Genomic DNA, 25,859 nt, shown 5'->3' with positions numbered 1-25,859 from the left:
CAACAACTGTGCGATGATGTCATGTCAAGATGGACCAAAACCTCTGAGGAATGTTTCCAGCACCTTGTTTTATCTTTGCCATGATGAACTAAGAGAGTTTGGGAGGCAAGTGAAGTCAATCCCAGGACTAGAAAGGTTAAGACCAAAGTCAGTTTAATCCATTCGCTCTTTGGTGATTGAGGACCAAAAAAATAAATAAATAAATAAATAAATAAATAAAAAAAAAATAAAAAAATCATAATGAGGCTTGATGTTGGTGTTTGAATAAATTTAATGCCACCAGAAAGAGCAGTGTGCTACATGTCTTAGGAGATGTTTCAATAAGCCAAAGTAAAAAGTTGCATGACACCTATTTACATGGAGGCCAGGGATCGAGTTCAAAACCTACATAATAGTGTAATATTTACAGTTTCAATTCTACACAGTATATTCTAAAATTTGTTTTTTTAATAATCAGCATTATGCTTAGTCTGGCATTCGATCAATCAATGACCTTTGAAAAGAAAAACAATGACATAGGAGAAAAAAAAAAAAAAAAAAAAGAAGCACAACGGTCTATAGAGGCATGTGGTCGTCTTTGGATAGTACAAAGCATTCAAAAGCATAAAAAGTTCCATTTATAGAGTGTTTATAAGTTTGTTCATGTTTTTAAGGAGAAATATTTCCAGAATTCAAAAAGTAACACAAATACAGCAATTACAACTTAAATATTGCTCTTGTTCTGAAAAAATGATAATTCCACCAGAATAATTCCTAATATGATTTGATAGAATTAAAAAACAAAAAAAAACAAAACAAACAAAAGACCCAACTTGGTATCCAAAAGATGCATAGTTTCCCTTCAATTTCCTCACAATTACCCATTCTTGTATGTTAAAAGCAAGATGAAAATATTGAGGGCAATTTAAGGCTTTCTGCGTCTGGAAGAAAGAAAACAAAGACAACCAAGAACAGAGTTTAGTTTGAACTGAAAACCAAAATCTAAAGTACATAAAACAAACACATGCTTTGTGCTTACTTTTGATACCCATGGGATGAATTTGTGCTAGCCGCTGGAGCCTAGGGAGGGAAAGTTTGAACAGGGATTAGAAAGCATAGGTAAAGTTTTGCTCGTGGTTGTATTTACGCTTTTTAAGAGCTTACCCTGTTTTCTATGTCCTCCCCTTCAGCTGGTCCTTCTGCAGATCCTGATCGCCTTTTGCGACTGAAACAAAGAGCGTTGTTTTTAAGTCAGTTCTCTTATAAAGTAAGGATTCAAACCTTTCCCAGTCTCTATTTGGGAACATTTAATAACTTGTATTTGATTAGCATTAATAAGTGCTATGTTTTGGTATTATAGTCATATTTCTCTGTGCACACAGAAATATATCACATTTCTGTACATAATACTGTACCTTGGTGCTAACGGGCACACTTGTTTGAGCGTCTCAATGTCTGTAAATTGCACAGCTTGTCCGCCACTTCTGGTCTTAAACACATCACCCTGGTGAGGTTTAAACAACAAGAACAAAAAAAAAAAAAGAAGGAAAAAAAAAAAGGAAAGAGAAGGAAGAAAGTGTTATCAGAATTAAATCTGTAAGTAAATAGGAAGGAGCGTCCCACTAAAACACTGTAATCAAGTGAAATTCATGCAACATCTAAAATGATCAAAATCAAACACCAAAAATTAGTCACATTTTTTGATTTTACCTTAATCAGTTTGGTTTCGATCTCCCCGTCAGAGGCAAGCTCTTGATGTCTAAGCACATACTTGTGGCATTTAGACAGAGCCTTCTCGCTTGGGGTGGACACCTTGATTGCATTGGGTATGATTGGCTGCATGACAGTGTCTAACTCCAAATTAGAAGGTGGTTTGTGGTCTACCCATTTCTCCCCACCGGCAGAGTGTGAACGCCTGTGTTTTGGATGAACTGGAAGAGCCTTCTGGTGATCCCAATGTGAGAAAGACAAACCAGGAAGTTATTCACATGTGACTCCAATCAAACTATGTCGAGGTTAGTAGGGAAGGTGAAACGCTAGAAGGTGTTAGCTTGTTAGGAAAATAAATGTATTACTGGAAGTCACAGGAAGTTGATGCATTATAAACTTTATTTCTGGAAATTTCTAATCAAAGTTTAATAGTTTATTTAAAAGTTTAACTGTCTTCCAGCAATACACATTGTCAAAGGGTGTTTTCACACCTGCAGTGTTTTGTCAGTTTATATTGAACTCTGGTTCGTTTCCCCCTTGGTGCGGTTCACTTGTGCAGGTGTGGTTCACTTGTGCAGGTGTGAACACAGTAATCACACTCAGGTGCAGACCAATGCAGATGAACTAAGGGGTTTCTTCATGGTTTGAATGTGACCCGACCTCAATCCAAACAAACTAGCAGGTGCATCTTACATGTTTGAGCTACTTACAAGGAAAAAAAAGCCATGTGTGTTTTGTATTCTGGAATGTGGCAGGGTACTAAATGGCCTGGTAAATGGCCTGTATTTATATAGCGCTTTACTAGTCCCTAAGGACCCCAAAGCGCTTTACATATCCAGTCATCCACCCATTCACACACTGGTGATGGCAGCTACATTGTAGCCACAGCCACCCTGGGGCGCACTGACAGAGGTGAGGCTGCCGGACACTGGCGCCACCGGGCCCTCTGACCACCACCAGTAGGCAACAGGTGAAGTGTCTTGCCCAAGGACACAACGACCGAGACTGTCCAAGCTGGGGCTCAAACCGGCAACCTTCCGATTACAAGGCGAACTCCCAACTCTTGAGCCACGATCGCCCATAGAGATGTGTAAAGATCTGTACGGGTCAGCAACTAGCTGTGAAATGAATGCAAATTCTGTGTTCTCCAAGAGTTCAAAACCCAGCAACTTCCTGCATCTACTTTTGTTGCTCCCGCCCCAGACACATCTGGCCAATTAGCAGACTGAACGTTCTCGCGTGGTCTGTAGTGATGCATTTTGGTTTGCTTGAAGTCCACTTGCGAACCAAATCAAAAGGGGAAAGCTTAAAGTTACAAAGTCATTAACTGATTCAGACCAGAGTATACAAACTATAGGTGTGAAAATTCCCTTCGATTAAGTGATAGCACTCTAAAGAATTAAGAAATTAATGACAATGCATGCAAAGAAGCACAAAGGTAGCATATCTTGTAATGCAGACACCCATTACAAAAGCCAATCTTTTCCCCACCCACGTTGGCCGACTTATTATCATCCAGTTTTATTGAGCAAATTTCAGCATTAATTTGAAAATTAGCAACACTGGTGCTGCTATAAGGCTCAGGACCGAGAACTCCGGAGGACCGTTGTCAACGGCCTAGACCCTAGACTATTAATACTCAGTGTTTTTTTGGGGTTTTTTTGAACAAAGATGTTTCTGTTCATTTCAATACCATGTTTATGCCATTTTGCTACTGGAGTACAAGAAAAAAAAAAAAAAAAAAAAAAAAAAAAAAAAACGCATTTCTAGAGAGCAGTTTGCATCCAGAAAAAGAAAGATCTACAAACATGATGTAAATACTCATGAGCCTTAAGATGCAAGCCAAGAAGATTTCCAAGCATGACAGATCAGTCTGCCTAAGAGCGAGGACAGGAGACACACCAGTCTACACTGATGCTGCTACTCAATGTATTTCTAAACAAGGCGACAGCTGTTGGAATCACAGATGCAGTTCTACACCAAGGCGAAGCTTAAACTACAGGCTCACAGAGATGAACATCTAGGTTCTAGCACACACTGACCCTTGTGCCTGCCTCTAGGTCTAGTCCATAGACAAGAGTGGTGGCAGGGACCTCAGTGCCTGGGGCCCTGCGCTGGCCTCTCCTGTGACCAACACTGCTGGTGCTGTGGCATGTGGCCGGAGTCCGGCTCCTGCATTGGGGAGTCCCGGTGAACCTATTCTGGCTGCCTGAATCTACAGGGAACCTCTGCTCCCACCTAGAGATGCTGGAGGCTACTGAAGAATAGTCAGAGGAGGATGGTGTGGAGGTGCGGTCCTGAAACACCCTAACTCTGGCTTTATTTTGGTGGGAAGGAGTTTGGCTGAAATCCTGAAAGGGATGAGGTATTGTGGATGTTAGGTGCTCCAGATTAACACAAATTCACAACAGAGCAACAGACAAAGTAGAAAACAAAGTGATGTAACCAGTAAGCGTATACATGTCAGGATTCCTGCTCATGATTTTCACAATGATTAGAAACATGCTGATTCAATCGGGTTGACAGAATGATTAGGTGCACATTGGCGAAACATGCAGCATCAGCAAATAACTCACAGGAAGTGGTGATGGAGAGGGAGACCTCTTCTGTTGGATGTTTCGATCTCTCTCCCTTGAGGGCCTCTCGGGCTTCTCTGGACGCTCAGTGGGAGCGCTGCCACCGCTGCTGCTCTCCGTCACTATGGCCTTCAGCTGCTTCAGCTTCTCATCCTTTACCCACAGCTTGTTCTGCATCTCCAGCTGCTTTGCGTTCACCCGTCTCTCCTAATCAGAAACCATGGACAAGAAAATATTTAAAGTCTTATTTGATCGTGTCATATCTAACAATTGGAATTACAAACTTACATGAACGATCTGAGGGACATTACAAAGTGGAGTTTAGTATAATTACATTGCACTGTTCATGTTTTGGTAGATTATGTGGGTTAATCTCCGTGTGTACCCATACAAATGTTTCCAAACAGTAGGGCTCTCAATGCATATTTGAAATGCAATTGTAAAATATAACTTATAATTGTGCAAATTAACGTTTGATTGCAGAAAAATAATTTACAATACCTGATATCCTAATGGCTCAAAACAGTGAACAACTCCACTTACACACTCCTTCTCCCACTTGAGTCTGGTGTCCGTCACCGCGCCCTGCATGCGCTGCTCCATGCGCTTCCTCTCTGACAGCTCGCTCTGTAGCCTGTGCTCCCGGGTCTCCAGCTCCTGCTGAAGTGCACGTTTGTCCTGCTCGTACATGTCCGTCGTCTTCTGCAGGATATCGATCTGAAGACGAGCAGCGTACACAAACAGTTAAATGCAGGCCATTATTTAAAAGAAAATTAACTGAATGCACATTTCCAAGAACATGTGTTTTGTGTCAGTTGTAGAAAGAAGACAGCACCTTATACTCCAACGTTTTGGACTTTTTCTCCAGTCGTTCTATCTCTGTCTTCTGACTGAGAATGACTTTGTCTTTTTCATTCAGTTTGCTCTGTTGATCGTGAAGGAAGTAATCCTTTGCACTGAGCTGGCTGTCAAACTGCTGCAGCATGGATTTCACTGTATTAGCTGTAGGAAGAAGCACACGGATATTAACAGATGTAGATTTATATTTATTTTTAAATAGAAATGTTACTTGTTTGTGAAAACAAAAACAATCCATATTACAGAAAAAAGATTTAGATACTGAAAACACTCAGACTGATGCATCACTGCTGTACCGAATAAATCTGCTCTAACAGCCTAATCCTGGAATTCCAAACTTTGCGTGATGGAGACAAATGGCCTGTACCAGTTTTATTGAATTGTTCTGTCATCATCTGTCGGATTTGATGCCTCCTTTCCAGGACCTCAATCATGCGGGGCAGCGTCTGCTCATCAGCTGGGTCGACCAGCTCGCAAGTAGGTAAATCTGGAAGGCTTTCTATAAGCTGAGTCATCAGAACTCTGTCATCTACTATGAGAATCAGATATGGTAAAGATTGTTTAAACTGAGTAACATACAAAAAATAAAACATCTCCGATTGCTTTAAGTTTAAATGTATGAATGCAGCATAATAACAGCACAATGAGCAAGCAGCAGAGACTTGAAGGTGATCTACCAGCATTGCTGGGCCCTCCTCGTTCTTCCAGACGACGTGAGAGCTCGTCTCTGAAAGCCTGGTTTCTGTGCCTGCGTCCAGGAGCAAGGCCACATATTGGACGGTCAACCGGCCGTGCCACTTCTACCTCTTGGGTCATTTCTGCAAAGCGCATCACCAACTGCAACACACAATATGGAGGACTCTTTAGAAATAGTCTACTTGGCAGGGACAGCTCAGTAGGTGGAGTGGTGGCCCCATGATCGGAAGGTCGGGGGTTCGAATCCACTGAACGGCTACCCTGAGGTACCCCTGAGCAAGGTACCGTCCCTACACACTGCTCCCCGGGTGCCCAATGGCTGCCCACTGCTTTACTGAGTGAATGGTTTAAATGCAGAGAGGAATTTCCCCACGGGGATCAATAAAGTACACACATTATTTCATAAAGCATCCAGCAAGGCTGCAAAAGAAAAGTTTGCTCATGCAGGCCATTCTACCACACGAAAAGAAAATGTCTTACCACAGTTTCTTCATAGTCATCAGCATTTGGGTTGACACAAACAATCATCCTGACTTTTCCCTCCCCATCAAAGTAGTTTTTAAATAGATGGGTAACTTTGGAGTCTCTGTATGGCACCATCTGAAAGAAAACAACAGCTCTGAAACTGCAATGAATGAAAAACAAAAAACAAAAAAAACAAACAACAACAAATGTTAAAAACAGAGATCAAGGAGGTGGGAAAATGATAAAACACGAACCTTATTAGTTCCACACATCTGATTTTCACGCAGGACTTCAATACATGTGCGCAGCGTCATCAGGGACTGGTTAATATTTCCTGCAAATGAGACATCACTAAAAATGCTTGGTCTCCTAAGAAAAGTGATTTCTACATAAAGAAACTTTCAGAATGTGGTTAACATTAGAAAAGCTGAAAACAACAACAACAACAAAAAAAACAAAAACACAAACAACAGACAAACCCGCTTCACGGAGACGGCTTCCCTCTGCTCTGGTCCTGTTAGTGCGCTCACTGCCGGCCAGGTCAACCAGACACAGCTGGCTCACATTCACCTGGTTTTTGTCCTGTTGTTCAGTGACATTGTGTCAGCATCACCAAGCATTATAAAAAACAAAAACATCGGTCTTTCTTTGAATAAAAAGGTATAATTGAAGATACCGATATCACTGACATATGTAAACATGTTTAAATAAGGGCTGCGCGTCACCTGTAGTATGTGGTCCCCATCAGCATCTAGCGGTGCCTGGGCCAGTTTTATTGTGAAGACACTGTGGGAGCGGCTGGATTCACGGTTGAGCTGAGTGTTGGCTATCCTCCTTTTCTTTTGACCTGGACAGAGAGGAGATCATTAACACAATCTGTGAGCTCAAAAACCAGCAGTAACAACTTTAATTTACTACAATTTCCATTTATTTGCGTTAATTTGATTTATCACTTATTATAAATGCTGCCATATCCTCCTGACTACCAGGGGGAAAAAAAAAGTTGTCCAATCAATTTTTTTTTTTTTTTTTTTTTTTTTTAAATCCCCCAATGTTTGTAAGGTAATCAGAAAGACAGAAATAATTTTTTTGGGGAAAAAAAGGTTTTTCTTTTTTAGATATCACATGTCCACTGCAGAGGACATAGGAAGGCCAAGCATGTAAAACTGAACTTTTATGGCAAACATTTGCTTCAACTCTTCACCAAGGAGCAGTTTGAAGTCAGGGAATTTTAGTGGTTTCTTCACCCAAACCTGCAAGTCACTGCTATACTGAAGCCATGAGTTGGTGATTGCCAGATCAAGAAAGTACAGAACTGCAAGTTCAGGAGGACTTCGTCTGAGTACCGTCTCTGATGCTCCCCTTTCTTTCTGCTTGAAGGGCTTATTCCCTATGATCTTCTTCGTCAGACAACTCAAGATCTGAGTTTCCCTCAACAAACTGCAATAAATTTATTTCTGCTTCTAAAAAGGACTCATTTTCTGGTCATTTAAAAAAAAAAAAAAAAAAAAAAAAAAAAAAACAGAACAAAATGGAAGAAATGACTACAAATGTCCACTACGGAGGACATTTTTTAAACACTTCAATACTATACTAAAAAGGTTAGAATTAAGCATACTATGTTTTAATGTGTTATTAAGAGCCTCATCTAAAATATGCTAACATTTATAGCCAAAAATTGCTCAATGAAAAGTTTTATGCACTTACTTTTGTTCTCCCCATAAAATGTGCTTGCAGCGATGGCCGCCATGTTCCTTGATTAAAAAACTAAAGTTCCCAAAGGCCCACCCCTTTACATTTGGTATCATTGGAAAACCCTAAATGCCCTCTGTAGATTCCAAAAGGAGGTAATTCTGTAGTATGCAGTGGATGGGAGATATTCAGGTTTAGAAAGGTCCTCTACAGAGGACAAATTTGCATTGCTGGTAGTCAGGAGGATGTCTGCAGGAAGCTCAAAATTGTTCTGCTGTACATCAGCAATCCCAGCATGGCACAAACATTGTAAAATCTAAGTCACTGCTCTCCATTTACATGCAATATAGAAACTCTTTTAAAGCTTATATTTTACAAAAAAAAATAATTCAGATTTCAATTTATCTGATGAGTTTTCCACTTTGCCTCATTCCATTCTTTTAATTAGCTTTGGCCCGCCCAAAAAAAGATGACAGCATTTCTGGATTATGTTCAAATATGGCTGCTTCTTTGCATGATAGGGCTTTAAACTGGATCTGTAGATGGCAGTGAAAAGTTGTTCTGAGCCTCTGCAGGGATTTTAACCACATAATAATGCCCATTTTAAATCCAGTGCCTTGTAGCGGCCCAGAAGTCATGGTCATCCAATACTGATTTTCGGCCCTATACCCTGCGCACAGATTCTGAATCTTTTGATGATATCAGGTACTGATGATAATGATATTCAGCCCATCTTTACTTTTGCAGCCAAATATCATAATTAGTTGCAAAATCTTCCTCCAGCTGGTTGTTTCTAGTACCACTTACTTTATTGTTTTTTACATTTTACTCAGCATCTGTACTCTTTTCAAACTCATAAGAACTGTTTGATTTAAATATTTTACTGATTTCCATCATAAGAAAAAACAAACAGACACAATACCGTTTAAAATGTTTCAACACATTCAAGTTCTGACTTCTACTCACCCTTCCAGAAGACTTCAAAAGCTTCCTCTGTTGATTTTACCTCCACCTCTGTGCAGCCAGCCACATACATGTTATGATTCTGATCTTCTCGTAGAATCTTAGATTGAGGTGGTCTACAACAAATTCAAAATATTTCTAAGCAAACACCAGTGAGGTAACGCAATTACATGTTGGTATAGTAAGCAAAGCAGCAAAAGCCAGATGCCAAATAATTGTTAGCGCCATTATTTAAATTTAAATTTAAAAAAAAAAAAAAAAAAAAAAAAAGCAATCTAGGAAGACATACACATTCATTTAGGGGTACAGACACATGCACACAGCATTTGCACAAAAGCAGCTTGAAATGTTTAAAGACACTGTTTCCTCTACGTTGACAGAGAGCCAATTAACTACAACGGCGGGAGAAAAAAACAAAGACAAACAAAAAAACAAAACAGTAAGCTACACCTATGCTACAAACAGACGACTGGATTAATGGGAAGGGAATGCACTGATTACTTAAACAACTTATCAGCTACAGCCAAGTTATGCCTATGAAAAACAGTACTGTGTAATGCAATTTTACTGGCCACATACACATACTCATTGCTCCGCACAGGCGTGCTTCCACCGAACCACCTAACAAAAAACAGGGTTTTTACAAGTACAATTTGTCAGTAAAGACCTACGAAGCACAAAAAAAATAAAAAATAAAATAAAAAAACATGGTATCATTTTATACTTTCTCAGTTTCAACACTGCTATCTTCATGTGCACCACAAGTATGGGTGCTGTCGGGTAGCTTTGTACACAGAGCTTTTTAACAAGACGTTATGTTTCAAAAGCATATGTTGATTTCTAATCTCTTACTTTGGTCTGATCGGGTCATACGGAGCATCTTCAAGGAGATCGTAGATGTAGTTGTTGTAGATCTCAATGTAGGAAACAAACACACCGTAACAACCGTCTTCATCCACATTCTCCGATTTACAGGCCTCATCTGGGCTGATCATATCTGCAAATTCAGGGTCAGGCTTCTGCCTAAAAAAAAAAGAAAGAAGAGAAAGTAAAAAGTAACCTAACAATGAAATGCAAACTTTAAACTCAAATGTCAACAGTGCTCGTGACCACCATGAAAGTATAAAGTGAAGAGTGGACTAAAATGACTCCTTAGCTACCTAGAAGATGGCATTTTGGGCACTGCCTGACTGTCTCGCTTCTGCCTCTCGAGGAGAGCATCAACTTGACTCTGGATCTCCATGCCATTTTTATCATCTGGTTTGAACACCTGAAGAGGTTTAAAACAAATATTCGGTAATTTCAGTAAATGCCTCACTCTGCAAAAAAACAAAACAAAAACAAAACTGTTCAGTCTTACAAATCTTTTAGCCTGAAAGGGTCCAATGCTGTTGAAGATCATGTCTAGAGAACGGGGGAGAAGACCACCTTCTCCAGGTGAGCCAGTCATAGTGAAGGTCTTACCACTTCCAGTAACACCATACGTAAACAACAGACCTGTGGTGAAGGTAGGTAGGATATTGCAACATCACAGTAAAGCAACTCTCACAGAGACTCACACAGAGAACCAGCACGGCAAACTAGCAGTAATCTTTTGGCAAGTCTTCAAAGTACACATTACACATGTCAAGTGACTTACCATTTTTACAGTGAATTAGATCCTCTACCAGTGGCTTGGCAACATCCTCAAACAACTCCAACTGAGTGGTGTTAATACCGAATACTTTCTTAAAGGAGTACTGTGTCTGAAGGGTAAACAAACAAGAACATACATCAATGGTATTAAGAAGAATAGAGACAATAATAGCAGTTACTATAATTTATGAAATCGCTGTCGAAAAAATTCTTTGGTAGCCGCTTTCAGGTATTTGCTGGGTTCAGTATTGTTTTGTGATTTTCAGCACAGTTTAACAGCGATAAACTGAGCTCATGAAAGGGGGGGGGGGATACTAATCAAGTATGAGTGGCCAGCTTGTTTTACATTTTTATAAAACACACTTACCTCTAGAGCAGGGCGATATGGCCAAAAATATTTATCACGATATATATTTGAAAATTTGCGATAACGATATAACCGACGATATAATTGATGCGAGACAAAATACAACTCCACAACATTACTAGCGCAAAAAGACAACCTTCCATTTATTTTCACTTAAACAAGAAGCTGGTTTTTATGTACATTAAAGCTTTATAAAAATGTAACAGTGCAAATGCAAATTCCTTGCTGAAAGTTTAACCAAAAGGCATTTCCAGTAGAAATGGGCTGACATATCCTGAGCATAACCATGTATAATATCCACTGAAGTTAAAAAGAGGTGCTTTGCAACATTAAACTGCAGTGTGCAGTACGCATTTTTCGGACCATAAGGTGCACGGGATTATAAGGCACATTAAGCGAAACAAAGCAGTCAGATAAATCAAACTTTATTAAACTCATTCTTCTTGCTTCCTCCACTTCTGTACCATTGATTCATTAATGTTGAATTCTCTGGCAGCTGCTCTATTCCCATGTTGTTGCAGTATATTAATGACTAACCTGGTATTGTGGATAGATTATCTCAGTTGTTCTCCTGACTGAAGTTTGGTCCGTTTACAGCATCCTGCCATGCGATTGCATTTGTCTCTAACCATGAAGAACCTTCACGTTAACTTTTATAAGTGGAAAAGTGTTAGTGTTCGTCCTCCAGCTTCACTGTTTATGTTATGCTAACATAGCTGTGTCGCTAGCGATCACGTAGCACATCATTATATACCAGCTAGCCCAACTTCAGTAACCCTACAAACGTCACTGCTGTTTAGTTTCCTGTCTTCATTTATGTTGGAAGTGATAGCAGAGCTGTACGTTTGATTTTTTTCAGAAATCTCTCAGTCAGAACATGCAATATCATGCTTAGGTAACTAGCGAAACTAGCGAGCTAACTTCCGCTAGCTTCCTGCTAACTTCTAACTCCATTAAATGTAATAACTTTTGTTTTCATGGATGCCTGGAAGTTAAACTTTATAGTTACACCTGGTAAAGCAGCAATGCTGATCGTTTTATTAAAGATGAAAGAATTTAGACAGTTTTTAACTCTCAGTGATGCTGCAGTGTTGTTTGACCTGAAGCATACGGAGTTTAGGACCCAGATTACTCCCAGATTTAAGAGCATCTTAGTCCGACAAATACGACAATAACGACGACCGCTTGCATGTTCTGCAAAAAAATGTGCTTTGTCGTGTATCTGACAGACAAACACCAAACCAGTTCCACATCACTGAAGTTGCACCATTTTTACAAACCAATTCTGGTTCATCTGTTTCACTCAACAATCGGCCATGTGCATATGAAAACAAAGGCACTGCGCATGCGCGTTTTACTCCCATTCTATCGCGATATTTCATTTTCCTATCGTTGCCTAACATTATACCGGTATTACCGTGAACGGTATAATATGGCCCAGCCCTACTTACCTCCTTGTATTCCCCATTTCGGTTAGCTTTAAGACCATCAGGAGCATGCAGCTGAATGGTGGTGCTGCTGATCATCTCAACACAGCATTCCTCATCCTCTGATCCAAGGGGCCGTATACGGCAGTACACCTACAATAAATGTTGTTTTTATAAAAGCTCTTTGTTTGGCACCCACGCATGACCAATTTGTCTGGAGACCCTACTAGAAACAAAACATAACCCCTGTGATCACTGGAACACACAAAGCCCTCCACCATGATGGAGGGTAATTCACGGACATATATGGATTTGAAGTCTGTCTGTGAGCTTAAAACGGACAAAATTATTCAACAGGACTGTAACTAACAATTCTTTAGACTAGAAGATTTTAAGTCAATCAGTCACATGATTAACTGTTTAGTTTCTGAAACCCCAGAACACTGGGAAAATGTGTCAAACTTTTCTAACTCAAGTCCAAGTAACAATCCAGTTTGCCATTTTGCTCAGTTAACAGTACAAATCCAAATATTCAGTTTACTAACAAATACGATAAGCAAGACAACAAATCTCAACAGTTAACTGGCATGGTCATAACAAAGGGCTCAAAAAGGTTGAAATAAGTCACCTTTTTCTCATTTTTGTTTGAAAAACAGCAATTATCTGTCACAAGCACTGGCAGCTGTAAAGAACTACATCGATCACCTTGTCTTGTCTTTGTTTACACGAAGCACTAAACTACAAAAAAAGAGGATTTGACAGTAATGGCTTCTCCATTAATTATACTTTAGTTTCATGAATAATGAGTAAATAAGTTCACTTACTCCCACAGGATCTCTCTCTGTGTTGGACGCCTTCTTTGGCCCAGGCCTCCGAGGAGTCTTCCCTTTGCTGGAAGTGTCAGTACAACACCATCAACACCAAACACATTATTTAGTTACGGAATAACCGACCTATCTTAACGTGTGTGTGTCTTGTGCGGTATTATGTAGAAACAGACGTGTGCTTAAAGTGCCAAACTACACAGTTAGACAGGGGTAGGTAGGCGGAAGGTTAAAAAAAAAAAAAAAAACTGTCAGTGAGGGTCTGACGTGTATGATGAATGGAGTCTTCTTATGAATTACGCTAACTAGCTAGCCAAGTTAGCTTCTAACTCGCTAACCACGGTAACGTAATTTTATTTCTTACTCGATATTATATTTTGAACGTTAAGCAAACCGAAGTCACGCTACCCTTTAGGTTTAAAAAAAGTGTAGCAAACACTGTCAGAAACAGCCGAGGAGTTGAATCTGAGCTTGGAAGCCAGTTGAGCAGTTACCAGACGGTTTTAATTACGCGGCGATAATCTCAAAGCTCCCTTTTCAGAGAACAACCGTAAACTAACGTCCTTTTAATACGTCTCTCATTTATAATGTGCTACCTGTTCACTGTTAGACGTGTAAACGATGATAATACTGACCCCGGTCTTTGCATTGTTTGTTTTGTGAACACCCTCTCCGCTGTTCTCACGAGCGCCTCTTCTCGATTTGAAAATTTCCCTCTTGTAAACGTTCTTCCGAAAATCTGAACTTCCAGCCAATCTCAATACTCTGCAGCGGAAGTCCCGCCTCCATCCTCTCCCCCTCCTAACTCCGTTACTAGCTCTGGATCAAACAGACAGGTCCGAAAATCTGGTAAGCTGTATTTTCACAAGTTTAGCATGACTTTCCTCTTCATTCCTATTTTTTAGAGCAATGTCGTAACATTTAACTTCTGTTTTATTTCTGAACTTTGAAACTAGTAATTAACCTTAATTAAATTACACCTGAGACGTTAAAGAAGGGGGACTTGGGTGACAATATATTAGAGTGACTATTTGGGGAAATAACTCGTTTTTCTAATTAATCTGCAATTAATTAGTTCGACAGTTTATTTTTTCCAACACTTCAGTGAGTCGTCTAAGCGTCAGACACCTGCCTGATCTCCTGTATTCTGTTACATTTTATACCCAATGCCCCCCCTATTTTAGTGCAATCTGTTTATTTGGTTGAAGAATTACACAAACGGTAGATAAAGGTTGCATTTATATTGTAGTAGGCCTCACTGGGTCTCTTTATTATGGAAAAATGTTGACACGATGCAAACTCCTTTCGGGTACTGGCATTATAAGGGTGACCAGATGTTACAATTTTGTGGGACAGCACAGCATTTTGGTCCCCTCATTCCACCCTCTGAGTCAAAGTCTCTTATTTTGATTGGCTGTAGTATACAAAAATTAGCAGTACATGGCAGACACTTTTCTAAAATTTGGCCTTTAACGGCTGTGAAGAAAGCAGAAAGGCTTTCTTCATGGGTCATTTGCAGGATAACATGTCATTTTCTGACCAAAATAAATATGAATATCATGGAAGTTACCACATGTGAAATGCAACAAGACTGGAAAAGTGCTTATAAGTGTGTGAAGTCAGTGAAAGTCAGTTTCCAGTGCTTTTCCCAAGTTATCATTGTTTTCAGTTTCACACAGGAGAGGATCATGATATGGAGTGACCAAATAGTACAGGTGGGAATTACCACGATACACTCCATGATACAGTGTGTGGTGGGGCGTGGCCTGTGGTGCCGTGCAGAGGAGGCGGACGCACCTGCACGGCATCCGCAATTACGCCCCGCCGAATTAAACATTGTACTGGGTCCTGTGGTTGGCGTTGTTGTTGTGGTGGTGTTGAGCGGGCAGCGGGAGAGCTGCAGCTCTACGTGTATTGTGAACAGCAACCATCCAGTATTAATAAAGAATGGTTAAAATGCCACTGGGTCTGCCATGGTTGTTTACACAGTGTTATTGCAAACATTCCCAGTTAAACATTGGCAGTATACATTTATTCAATAAGAAAGTTAATGGATAAATAATTTTTACATTGTATAAAGTTATAAAATGAGCTTGTCACTGAAACCTGCCAAATGTTGCCATAAGAGGGAGTCAGTCTACTATAAGTCTGTTTGAATGGGTCCTTGGAAATCACCTATCTGTTATTGGGCACAAAGACAGAAATCCACGTTTAGCTCTCACATATGGAAAAGAAATAGAAAAAACTTATAAAAGACTTGCATCAGATGTGGCCTACTTCATATAGTGAATCATATAAGGCTTATATGATTTACTCAGGAAAGTGGCCACTTTCATATATTATTTTACTAAGTATCCAAAACATACAAGTTTCATTTATATAATTTTTCTAGGGATCTTATATCTGTTTTCACTCTCGTATGCTTTTCATAAAAGTTTCACACAAGACAGATACAAACTTTATAAGATTTATATATCTCTTTTCCATATGGGTTATGCTCAGTAACAGTCCTGTTCTATCGGTATATAACCAGAAAACAACCAACTGACAGGCAGTTGAGTCGAGTCCCCTCGAGTTGTGCAGACTGATCAGAATCAGAGAAACTTTGTTAATCCCAGAAAAGAATGCTACTGTGAATTGTCACAGCAGCATGCATACAACAAATCACATAAAATGAATTTTCTCTTTATAGAGATATAAATATAACTATATACATGAATATAAAAGGACACTATTAACTAATATTTCTGTGATATTAAAGATATTAGTGTACAGGTGTGCAAGTATACATTGTGGAGTACAAAGTGACAGAGTGCAGTGAGCAATGTTTAGTCTGGTTCAGTATGTGTGGGTCTGACCCAAGTGGATGAACTAAAGAGAGTGATAGCAGCAGGAAGGAACAAACTCCTGCGTTGTTCCCTCAGACAGCAAGGTTGAAGGAATCTGTTGCTGAAACTGCTCTTCATATTGTCCAGTGTGTTATGAAGAAGGTGGGAGTCATTTTCCATGATTGCCAGCAGTCTTGGCGACATGTTGGCATGTCTGCATTTCGAAATTAGACAGCAGTGGTTGGCAACCCTTTGAAAATCTCTCTGAGAGTGATTCCAGCCAGTCCAACTCAGGCTACAAGTGTTTGCAGAAAAGTTGCCTCTTATCAGACGACCTGTGCAATTACCTTGGGATCAAAAGTGGTTGTGACTTTAAAACATCCACAATCTGGGTAACCATTTAGTCACCACAAGTTGCAATCAGTGTTAGCAGGCCATTTTTTGTAGATGCAAGCAGGTTGCTGTCCTGCTTTTGCTCACATGACTCTGCCCATATGAATACTATGTATTCGAATACTATATTTGGCCCTCACATTTGACCTGCATAGCTTACATCTGTTTATTCTTTTAGGTTGGACACTCCAGGCCTCACATGTCTCACACTCATACTCATATATTTCTCTCAGACAAACAAACTGTTTGTCCCACATTTAGTTTATTGGGATCTGGTCACCCTGTTATAGGATGTAAATACTTGTAGGATAAACACTAATGTGCCAGCATTATGCAACAGGATGCTCCTAATTAAAATAAAAGGGACACAGACAATCGTAGTTTACAGTTTATATGAAAAACTCATAATAAATAACTTTGTTCTTAAATACTCTGTTTTGTAATTCAGGAAAATGTAACACCAGAAACATCAGACATTCTGAGGGAAATAAATGACTCAGAGGACATCAGCTCTGTGCTCAGTGACCACACTGTCAGTCTATTAAGCTGAAGTTTAAACTAAAAAAAAAACAACATCTGATCTCCCTGAACAAAACTGCTTCATTTGTTTGATGTGCATTATTTGACTGATGTCACATTTAACTTAACGGCAGTCATGAGAAACATGAAAAGGCACATTGTCAGTTCAGCATCAAAACCTGCAATTGAAAGGGAAAAAACAGTATTTTACATAGTTTTTGTTCCCTGCAGTCTCTTCATACACCACAAGTGTGGAAATCGGAGAAGCAAAAAGATAAACACACATGCGCTGCCTCGTAATGTAGCTAACCTGCTACATTTGTAGCTTCATGTAGAAACAGGTTTCCTCAGAAACATTTAAAAGTCGTTACATATTATGAAACTTAACAAACACGTTGTTAATTTTCATGCTATGTTTGTGTACCTTGCACCTATATTTTCAGCCTATCAGCACAGCAGCAGGCATCTCATTGATAATTAAAGGCCAAATGCAACCGTGATTCATTTAAACATCATGTCAGTTCCTCATCTGGTGCACCCTTCACTATGTTATACCATTTATATTACCCATAATGCAATTTCTTTAGTCTTGGGACCATATAAAGTGTATGATTTGGATGAGTTAAAGCCCTTTAAACCATGACCAATGAAGCTGGAGGTTCAGCTGTGGGGGCAGAGTTTGTCTTTCTTTGGTCCTCTACTGTACTTCTTGTCTTTGCAGACTGGGCCCAAGAGGAGAGGTAGGCTGTAGAGGAAGATGACAACCAAATTCAACACCACACAAAGCAGCGCCGGACCCACTGAGTTGGCAAATGTGATGGGGATTGAGTTTTCCACGAGCCAGGAACGGCGTATCGTCATGTCCTGCTCCATGGCCTGCATCTGGAAGTGGGTGCCGAGGATGGCGCACACATGGAAAAGCTGATGGCTGTGACCTGCAGAGGGAGCAGTTGATATGTGTTTGTTAGAGGAAAGAGGTAGACTGCAAACGTTCAGCACTGAGCAAATGATTCACATTGGAAGCACAACATTAACACAGGATATGTGAAAAAACAGAGGTGATTATGCATTATTGTTGTAGCACAGCAGAGACAATACTTTTTAATATCCACTTAATAAAGTGCAGTGCTGGAAAATGATTAAGTCAAACTAGTCAAACATTTGTTCAATGCTGGTTTGGTTTATAATTGATGGATGTTTTTCCGTTGGAACTCTTTATGATCTTTTTGTCACTGATTAATTACCCCTTAGTGTTGGTGAATGCTTATTAACCTCACCTTAGGATCAGAAATTAGCATTAAAATTCACTTTATTTGAAGTACAAAAACCATAAAGACGTGAAAATCACAGACTTATTGCAAAAAAATAGCCAAAACAAATGACTTATAATAAATAGTACATTGACCATTCAAAAAAGCTAAAAAAAATTTCATGCTGAAGGAAAAGACAAGAAATGCAGCACAATACAGCGATGCAGAGAGCATTTTTAACGTAATCTTTGCCAACAAAGAGACAGTAGTTAAAGTTCTTTCATGGATCTCTGCTTTCAGTAGCTTGTAAATGTCTCCTTTGTCTGTCTTCCTTTCAGTGCTGAGCAGGTTGTGTACAGTGGTTTACTTTGGGGGTTTTTGTGAAACTCTATGTACAGCTAAGAGGAACCAGCGATAACGCTCTATCAGTAAACAGGCCGAAAAAGCTAAACATGCTAATAATTATAAAGAGTGCTCGTCAGATCTGGTTTACCTATGAAGTCGAAGCTTCCGGGTGCCAGGCGCTCGGGTAAATGGGTGGCAAACAGAAAAGCAGTGAGAAAAGCCAGGGTGATGTGGTAGTAGTGGAGGATGTTGGTAGCGTTATCTGTACAGCCCTCCCCTTTACACAGGAGCACCTGCGAACACGACAGCACAATCGCTTTTAACTTCAATGGTTAAATAGCCGATGACTGTTTTTTACTTTAACACCCCAAAATTTCTTAATGAGGGTCAAACTCTCTGCATCTGCCAGTGGAGCTGCTTTCATGTCATAAACGCAGATTGAGAAAAAAACAAGAGTATTGTTCACATTTATGATATTTATGATATTGTTTTCATCATAAATGTTAAACGCATGTATCTAAACAGGGAGCTAATTGGTTGTAAAGTATTCAGGTGGGTTCCAAACATGAGCAATTGGCTTCTGCTTTGTAAGTCTTTCAAAGAAAATACTCGGCTCCTCTTGATATACACTGAAGGGGTTACGTCATTTTATAGAAGGTTACCGCCTTCAATAAAAGGAGTTTATTGTTTTATGATATAATAAAATATTTTCTTCAGGGGTTAGTGATTTTTATCTGTTTATTATGCCCTTTTCTGTAGTAGCTGTGAATTTTACCCTGTAACATACATAATTTTAGATTATTATACCAAGGATGCAGCAATATATTGAATATGTATTGGAATATTAGCCCCGTACTATATAGCTTCTGTGTAGCCATCTACTGATGCTATTTGCCAACGTTTTTCTGTTGTTTCGCGTCAGTGTTTGCTGGCTAAACTTTCAAAGGCAGTGTGATGATAAAATTAACTTCTGCATAACTTGTGTAAGGGAAATAATTGTTATTTTTGTTTATTTAAAGCAGCAACAGCTTTAAAGTTAAATCTGAGGTAGCGTTGATGGCTAAGTTATACAAATGGAAGTGGAACATTGAGCACCAGGGTCAAAAACCCTTAAAAAATGCTGTGTTTTTTGGTGTAGCAAAGAAGTTTGAAGATGATACTCACACAGAAAATTACAAACACACACATGCTTTCAGTCTGTTACCTATTGTATGGTTACCTCTCTAGAACTAACCGCATATTTTGCTTTATAGTGTTTCAGGTGTGTCTTGTGAGGCAAGTGGATGTTTAAAGTGCCTTACCCGGTAGAACAGAGGAATGTTGTCAAACAGGTAAGGGTAGGCAAAGGCTACGACTCTAAGACATTTGCTAAACTTTGGACTCTGGTACTCAGGGAATCTGGAGGGGAAAAAAAGAAAAGGCATTTTCAGTGGAGGAAGCTCTACAGAAACAGAAACAGAATCATCATCGATAATGAAAACATTATGTAAGAACTGATTATTAACCTGCTACATTTTTTAAACAGAACATAAATTAAAATGGAATTACAGCTGAAAACAGCTTGAATGAGCCAGAAATGATAATAAAACAAATCTTTCTTTAAACAACTCAAAATATAAATACACGCAAATATATTTAAATTTACGAAGCATGTGGACCATGAAATGTTTTCTGAGCAGCACGTTAATGCAGTGCACGCTCCTTTCCTATTGTTGCGTGAAGCCAGGATTGACTTTGAGTCAGTGAGTCAGGCTGTTACAGAACACGTTTAGCTGCCCTGTGTGTCAGCTCCTCCAACCTGCTCCAATTGAAACTGTGCTTGGAGTCAGTCACCGTTCAGGGCTGGTCCGTATAGTTACAGTCTCGCCTCTGTCAGTGCGCCCCAGGGTGTCTGTGGCTATAATGTAGCTTGCCATCACCAGTGTGTGAATGTGTGGATGACAGGTTGTGTAAAGCGCTTTGGGGCCCTTAGGGACTAGAAAAGCGCTATACAAATACAGGCCATTTACCACGCCATTTACAGATACATAACAACAGTTGTGTTAAGAAGCAAGTTGCTCAATTGCACCTTCGAAATTCCATTCACCTACTGTGGTGTGTCCGAAGACTTGTCAATACTTTAAATAGATGACTCGCATGTTTTACGTAGGCACCTTGCATTTAAATAATGACAATGTAATGAAAAATACAGTTCAGAGGACGATAAACGAGACGGAGGAGCAGATTGTTAGCAAATACGTTTTGTTTACCTCTTAATGATGTCGTGATTATACTGTAGAAATGGTAAGCCAAGCCTTAGCGGTGGGAGAGATAAGTGAAAGAACAATCATTAGCTAGACCAAGCCAACATTTTCCAGTACATAAAGGTAATAAATATGATTATTGCTGTAAATGGAAAACGTGGAAAAGTGAATACTGTGTTTTGCCTCTTATGATCAAAGCAAGCTTTACATTTTCCAAGAGTTCTGATTTGCAGTCGCTGAGAATGATCTAGATTTTGATGTAAGCCACGCCCACCATTGTGCTCTACCAGACACGGTGCTCAGGCTGTTTGACAAGATTTACGTGACTCATGTACTCAAGTACAACCTCGAGATACAAAGACGACAAATATTTGTTAGTTGTCACATTACAATGTTGTCCTGGACCAGGTTCTCCCAACTGCTATAAACATATTTTCCTTCTTATTAGTTCAGCTGGAGTTGAAACACTGACTGCGTAACTGTATGCTTCCTAGAAAGTGTTACTGTGCTAATGACGACACGATAACATGCATGTTCGCCTATACAGCGTTACGTATAGCATGGGAAAAGGAAAAAGCATTTAGTGTGTTATTATGAGAAGATGCAAATGTTAGATCTTAACTGAATTTCTCAGAGGACTCCTCTAAAGCTTTCCATTTCAAAGTTTCACCCACAGCTGGAGCTTTAAATGGGCAAAAACGTTTAGATCAAACACACAGTCACACAGGCTAAAAAGGACCTGCAGCATGTTTGTGCTCAGTTCTGCACCATGCACCCGCAAAAAAAAGCTGTACTGTTGTTAGTTTTATTGTATCTGCACTCTTATGCGATGGAGAGGTTCTATCCTGTTTTTCCCCCCTTCATTTTCATACACAGTGAGGCACTTATATTTTATTCATCTTGCATAAGATGAGCTTTTAGATTTTAGATTGGCTTGAATCAGTTAAAAATTGATTTTGAGCTGGGGACGTAATGTTTTTTTCAGTTGGAAAATTTTGTTAAAAGCACAAAGTGAAGCCATCTGCTGTTAAGAAGGCTCGCATGTTAAATTGCATAGTACAGACACCTCGTCTTGCATAATAAAAGCATAAATCTAGGATAGAAACAGCATCAGCAGTAGGGATGTAAAAGTCATTTTTTCAGCTTACCTGGAGTAGCATGCTAGGATGGTGCAGATGACGGTGTTGAACACAGTGATGGTGATGTAGGACTGGTGGAAGGAGCTGTTCACCCACTTGTCGGGGAAAATGTAAGCTGAATAGACGATCGCTGAGCCTGCAGCCGAGCACACCATAAGCATGAAAATCTAGTCTTCCAGCACTCCATAATTCCATTAAAATCTGACCTAGAAAACTACCATAAGTTTAGACTGCGCCTGAACTTTAGAAAAGGGAATCCACATTGGTTTCACTGAACATGTAGTGGACCCACTACTGTGCAGTGGACGTCCCTGCCCCTTTCGAGTAGAAGTACAAATTCACCCATCGTGTATCTTCCTCGAACAGCTTTTGTTTTTCACTTACCCAGGCTGTAGAAACTGATAGAGCCATAGTCAAAAAAGAAGCAGATGTGGCGTGCCCGCACTGACATGGTGCTGAAGGTGTGAGCGCAGCTCGACGCCAGTGGATAAATGCAGCAGGTGAACAGGAAGATCACCATGGGCCAGGTGAAGGAGTCCTGCCACGCTTTCTGCATCAGCACCACCGTTACTAGTTTCCATAGGAAGTACCTGCCGGGAGAAAAACTGGGTTGACGAAATCAGAATGGATGTAACACATGCTTATGACAGATGCGTCTAGTTATAAGGAGTATTTAGTAGTTTTAATTCGTTTAGTTTTGGAGTGTGATTATTTGATGGTGTACTCAGAACAAAAAGGGCTGTGTGCACAGACAGACTGCAGGAAGAAGAAACGGAGAAACACGATGCACGTGCTTTCATACGGGAAGGTCTAATGAATAGTTTGATGGTATGATATAAATCGAATGCTATGGCTTTTATAGTCACCAAATCAATGCTGCTGAACAAACATGGCAGATTTTCCAGCCGTGGCAAACAGAGCTCTGAGTCTGTTTAGGGTGACACTTTAGGTGGGGTTTTCCTTTCATTCGTCAGACATGGAAAAGGTTAATTATTAACTAAAGAGCACTGTAGCTAACTGATAATTATAAGGTTAAAAAAGAATCTGGCAGTCAAAGCTGAAAGACGCACATCGATGACTAAACCCAACTTCTATCATTGCTCTGTTTTGTTAGTAAGCTGCTCAGCGCTGAATTCACTGTGGTCATACCATTTGCGGTCACGTATAAATATGAAATAATATACTCTATATGTCAGCTGTGAGCACAGTAAACACACGTTGGCTCCCATGTTTCACACGGCTTTCTGTACAACCACTGAATGTCATTTTTCACATTTCTGTTTGCTGAAGGATTAAAGAACCACAAAGCAAAGTCTCAAGGACTACGAGGTGACATCCCAGCTGTTTCCCCTTCAAGTCTGTACACTGCGCTATGCTGTCTAGCTCCATATTTTATACACAGACCTGAGAGTCAAACTTTTCCTCAAGGCAAGAAAGCTAATAAGTGTTTAAGTGTCCAGAAGTATTAACTGGAGCCGGAACGTCCAGCTGGCTCCGTGCTTTGAAGCGACACAGCAACATTAAGGAGGCCAGAAAACCTACATATAATAGCAGAAAGTTGTATGTAGCACCTATCAGTGTAGAAAAAGTACTTTATTACTCAGAAAATGATGTATTTGGCAGTTACCTCTGCAGCTGACTTGACTTTCCAAACACTTTTATCCTATCATGAGGATATTGTATTGCCTTGTGTATTGCAGTCACTGCCTCGACTTCTCAGAGCGCCTCACTAACAAATCAACATTACTCGTGCTTTTCCCATCACCGAGCAGTTAACTAATTGTGGCAGTTTATGCAAAAGTCTTCAGCACAGATCTGCTCATTACTACCTAGGTCTACATAGAGCCCCTGGACACCAACACCCATGTGTCCTTTGCTTATCTGAACACAAAGACACTCACAACCACCCATGCAATCAAAGGAAGGAAGGAAGTGCAGAGCGACTACTGGGAAAAGAAGCCTCTGAAGTACCTTTAAATCCTTACACAACAAGAACAGCATCGAGACGTTAGCTACAGAGCTGCCACAAGTCATGGACAGAGTCACGTTTGTCAAACAGACAGAGAGGAATCGCAAGTTTAGGAGGCCGAGGAGCCAAAACTACTTTAGAAAAGAGTCCTCGGTATTTTTCTTTGTCCACCTTTACTTCTGTTTGTTAGTCATGCAAACTCTTACGTTCGGTTTATCGTTGTGCTAACTGACAGGCTTTAAACTGGACAGGCTTAAATTACTGCACACAGTCGTCAGACTGGATTCCTTATCGCAGTTTTCAGATTTTAGTAATTCCCTCACGTAACGCACTGCCTAATCAGTGTAGCTCATGCTGAAACCACATCTACACTTGAGTCTTGAGTATAAAAAAGGACATTAAGTCTCCATCATAACTATGCTCAAATAGAAAAATGAAAGGTTTTCTGTAAATGCCAGGATGAATGATGATGAGCTAACTAGATTTAATGAGTTACTGATCAACTTTACAAATTTGAAAACTTCTTTGTCTGTTGTCTGGAAAGCTTTGTAATCCTCCTTCGTCCCAAATAGTCACAAATTTTGGTCAACAGGACAGTGCTGATAATGAATTGTGTAAACACAAACAGGCTCATATTAAGATTGAGCATCGTCATACGCAAAATGACAGTGACAGGGAGGCACGGTGATGGGGGACCCGCATCGTTGCTGAAATCACAACAAACATCTGTGTATATTCAGTCCTCGTGTTACGTAAGTCAGTGCAAACAGATGCTGCTGAAGCTGCAGGTCCCGTGAGCCTTTTGATCTCCATTCTGTGAAAACTGGCCACGCTACTTTTAAACTTTTTTTTTTTAGTATTAGTACTGTAACGTGCCACTGATCCTCTGCCATCTGTTGAACTCCATCAAGACGTGCACATAACATGAATTCCAAGCGCACTGTACTGATAGAGGTGATAAGACTTAGGTCCGACTGCAGAAAATGCCACGAAGGTATAAGGTAAGCAAATATTCAAAGAAAATTCTAGAAAACTCAGAGTCCTACGAGCTTTACAAGATGTGCAAGATTCCTTCTTTCATGAATCCGACCAGGCTGGTCAGGAGGGAGTGTAAAATCACGTACACTCTTCTCTGCTTTAAAAAGCTGCTTCTCTGCTGCCCCTTTATTCACAGCCGGGTCAGCACAGCCGGGAGCGCTGCTTTTCTGCTCAGCTTTGCTTCTGTATTAATATTTTTATTTAGTAAACGGAGAAAATAGTAGAAAGACTTCAGTAACTATGATGTAAGACTGTACTTGATCGCTCAGCTGTCACCTCATGTACAAACCAGGCCACCTGCCAGCTGAATCTAAATTCTGTCAGGTGTGTCGCATGTTGTCAATCTTTCCAAGCGCACAGCAGGGGGGTGAAAACAACTTTGCAGTGAAAGAAAAACAAGAGAAAAAAAATTGTCAGCTGTACCAGGTGGGCAGAAAATGGGTCCAGATATTGAGCGTCTCATTGGTCATCTGGAAGAGGCTCAGGATGCAGTCGGTGGCTGAGCTCCGGGGGTGCCGGTACCCAGTAATAATGCCGTCCTCATGGAAAACCTCAATGAAGAAACACTTGCAGTTAGTGCTCTGCCCAAATGTGAGAAGACCAATTTTGTTTTCACCTCTTCTGAGAGTTTAACAAAGAATGCATGACTAGGACTTCTCAAATATAAAAGCGGTTTGTTTCTTTTTCAACATTTTGCATGTTTGAGATTTGTCTTTGAAATTTTTTCTTTTTTCAAATTTCTAGCACTTATAAAAAGCGAAAAATTGTAAAGATTGAGTGAAGGTAAACTTACTTTGGGCACTTGATTGATGGTGAAGACTCGTGGCAATTTGATGAGGCTGAGCATGACTATGGCAAGGTGCTGCTGTCTGAGAGGCGAGCTTAACTGAAGCTATAAGCCGGGTGTGTCTCCGTCTTTTATAAGGTTTGCGTTGTCATGCTG

General features: G+C 40.0%; 2 protein-coding genes and 1 long non-coding RNA gene across 14 annotated transcripts; 1 reads left to right on the top strand and 2 right to left on the bottom strand.

Moving 5' to 3' along the window:
- Positions 1–571: 571 nt before the first annotated feature.
- Positions 572–13,918, bottom strand: LOC308397839 (kinesin-like protein KIF23). 11 transcript variants are annotated; one of them, XM_080884032.1, is made up of 24 exons: positions 13,828–13,918; positions 13,193–13,259; positions 12,393–12,521; positions 10,579–10,684; positions 10,300–10,436; positions 10,100–10,209; positions 9,792–9,962; positions 9,519–9,560; positions 8,943–9,055; positions 7,010–7,131; positions 6,764–6,866; positions 6,539–6,618; positions 6,300–6,419; positions 5,801–5,960; positions 5,491–5,655; positions 5,101–5,267; positions 4,809–4,982; positions 4,266–4,472; positions 3,732–4,040; positions 1,690–1,923; positions 1,395–1,483; positions 1,144–1,204; positions 1,019–1,059; positions 572–920 (listed from the first exon to the last, which is right to left on the bottom strand). In XM_080884032.1, the coding sequence occupies exons 1-24, from the start codon at positions 13,839–13,841 to the stop codon at positions 905–907; spliced, it is 2,937 nt and encodes a 978-aa protein (XP_080740158.1). In that variant the 5' UTR covers positions 13,842–13,918; the 3' UTR covers positions 572–904. The 11 variants fall into 11 exon arrangements, with proteins under 11 accessions (XP_080740158.1, XP_080740161.1, XP_080740162.1 ...); XM_080884035.1 differs by having other exon boundaries at positions 1,690–1,920; XM_080884036.1 differs by having other exon boundaries at positions 5,491–5,652.
- LOC308397841 lies at positions 13,290–17,793 on the top strand. The gene is made up of 3 exons (XR_013971850.1): positions 13,290–13,534; positions 13,944–14,041; positions 17,654–17,793. It is a non-coding gene; the product is annotated as an uncharacterized lncRNA (long non-coding RNA).
- Positions 16,789–25,859, bottom strand: LOC308397840 (membrane progestin receptor gamma-B-like). 2 transcript variants are annotated; one of them, XM_080884043.1, is made up of 8 exons: positions 25,710–25,859; positions 25,340–25,467; positions 22,294–22,499; positions 21,919–22,045; positions 20,777–20,821; positions 19,829–19,925; positions 18,676–18,820; positions 16,789–17,867 (listed from the first exon to the last, which is right to left on the bottom strand). In XM_080884043.1, the coding sequence occupies exons 1-8, from the start codon at positions 25,761–25,763 to the stop codon at positions 17,593–17,595; spliced, it is 1,077 nt and encodes a 358-aa protein (XP_080740169.1). In that variant the 5' UTR covers positions 25,764–25,859; the 3' UTR covers positions 16,789–17,592. The 2 variants fall into 2 exon arrangements, with proteins under 2 accessions (XP_080740169.1, XP_080740170.1); XM_080884044.1 differs by lacking the exon at positions 20,777–20,821.

Source organism: Rhamphochromis sp. 'chilingali', assembly GCF_963969265.1.
Source record: "Rhamphochromis sp. 'chilingali' genome assembly, chromosome: 6".
In the NCBI taxonomy this organism is placed as follows: Eukaryota; Metazoa; Chordata; class Actinopteri; order Cichliformes; family Cichlidae; genus Rhamphochromis; species Rhamphochromis sp. 'chilingali'.
The sequence above is the reverse complement of the archived record's forward strand: the minus strand, read 5'-3'. Positions and strand labels throughout refer to the sequence as shown.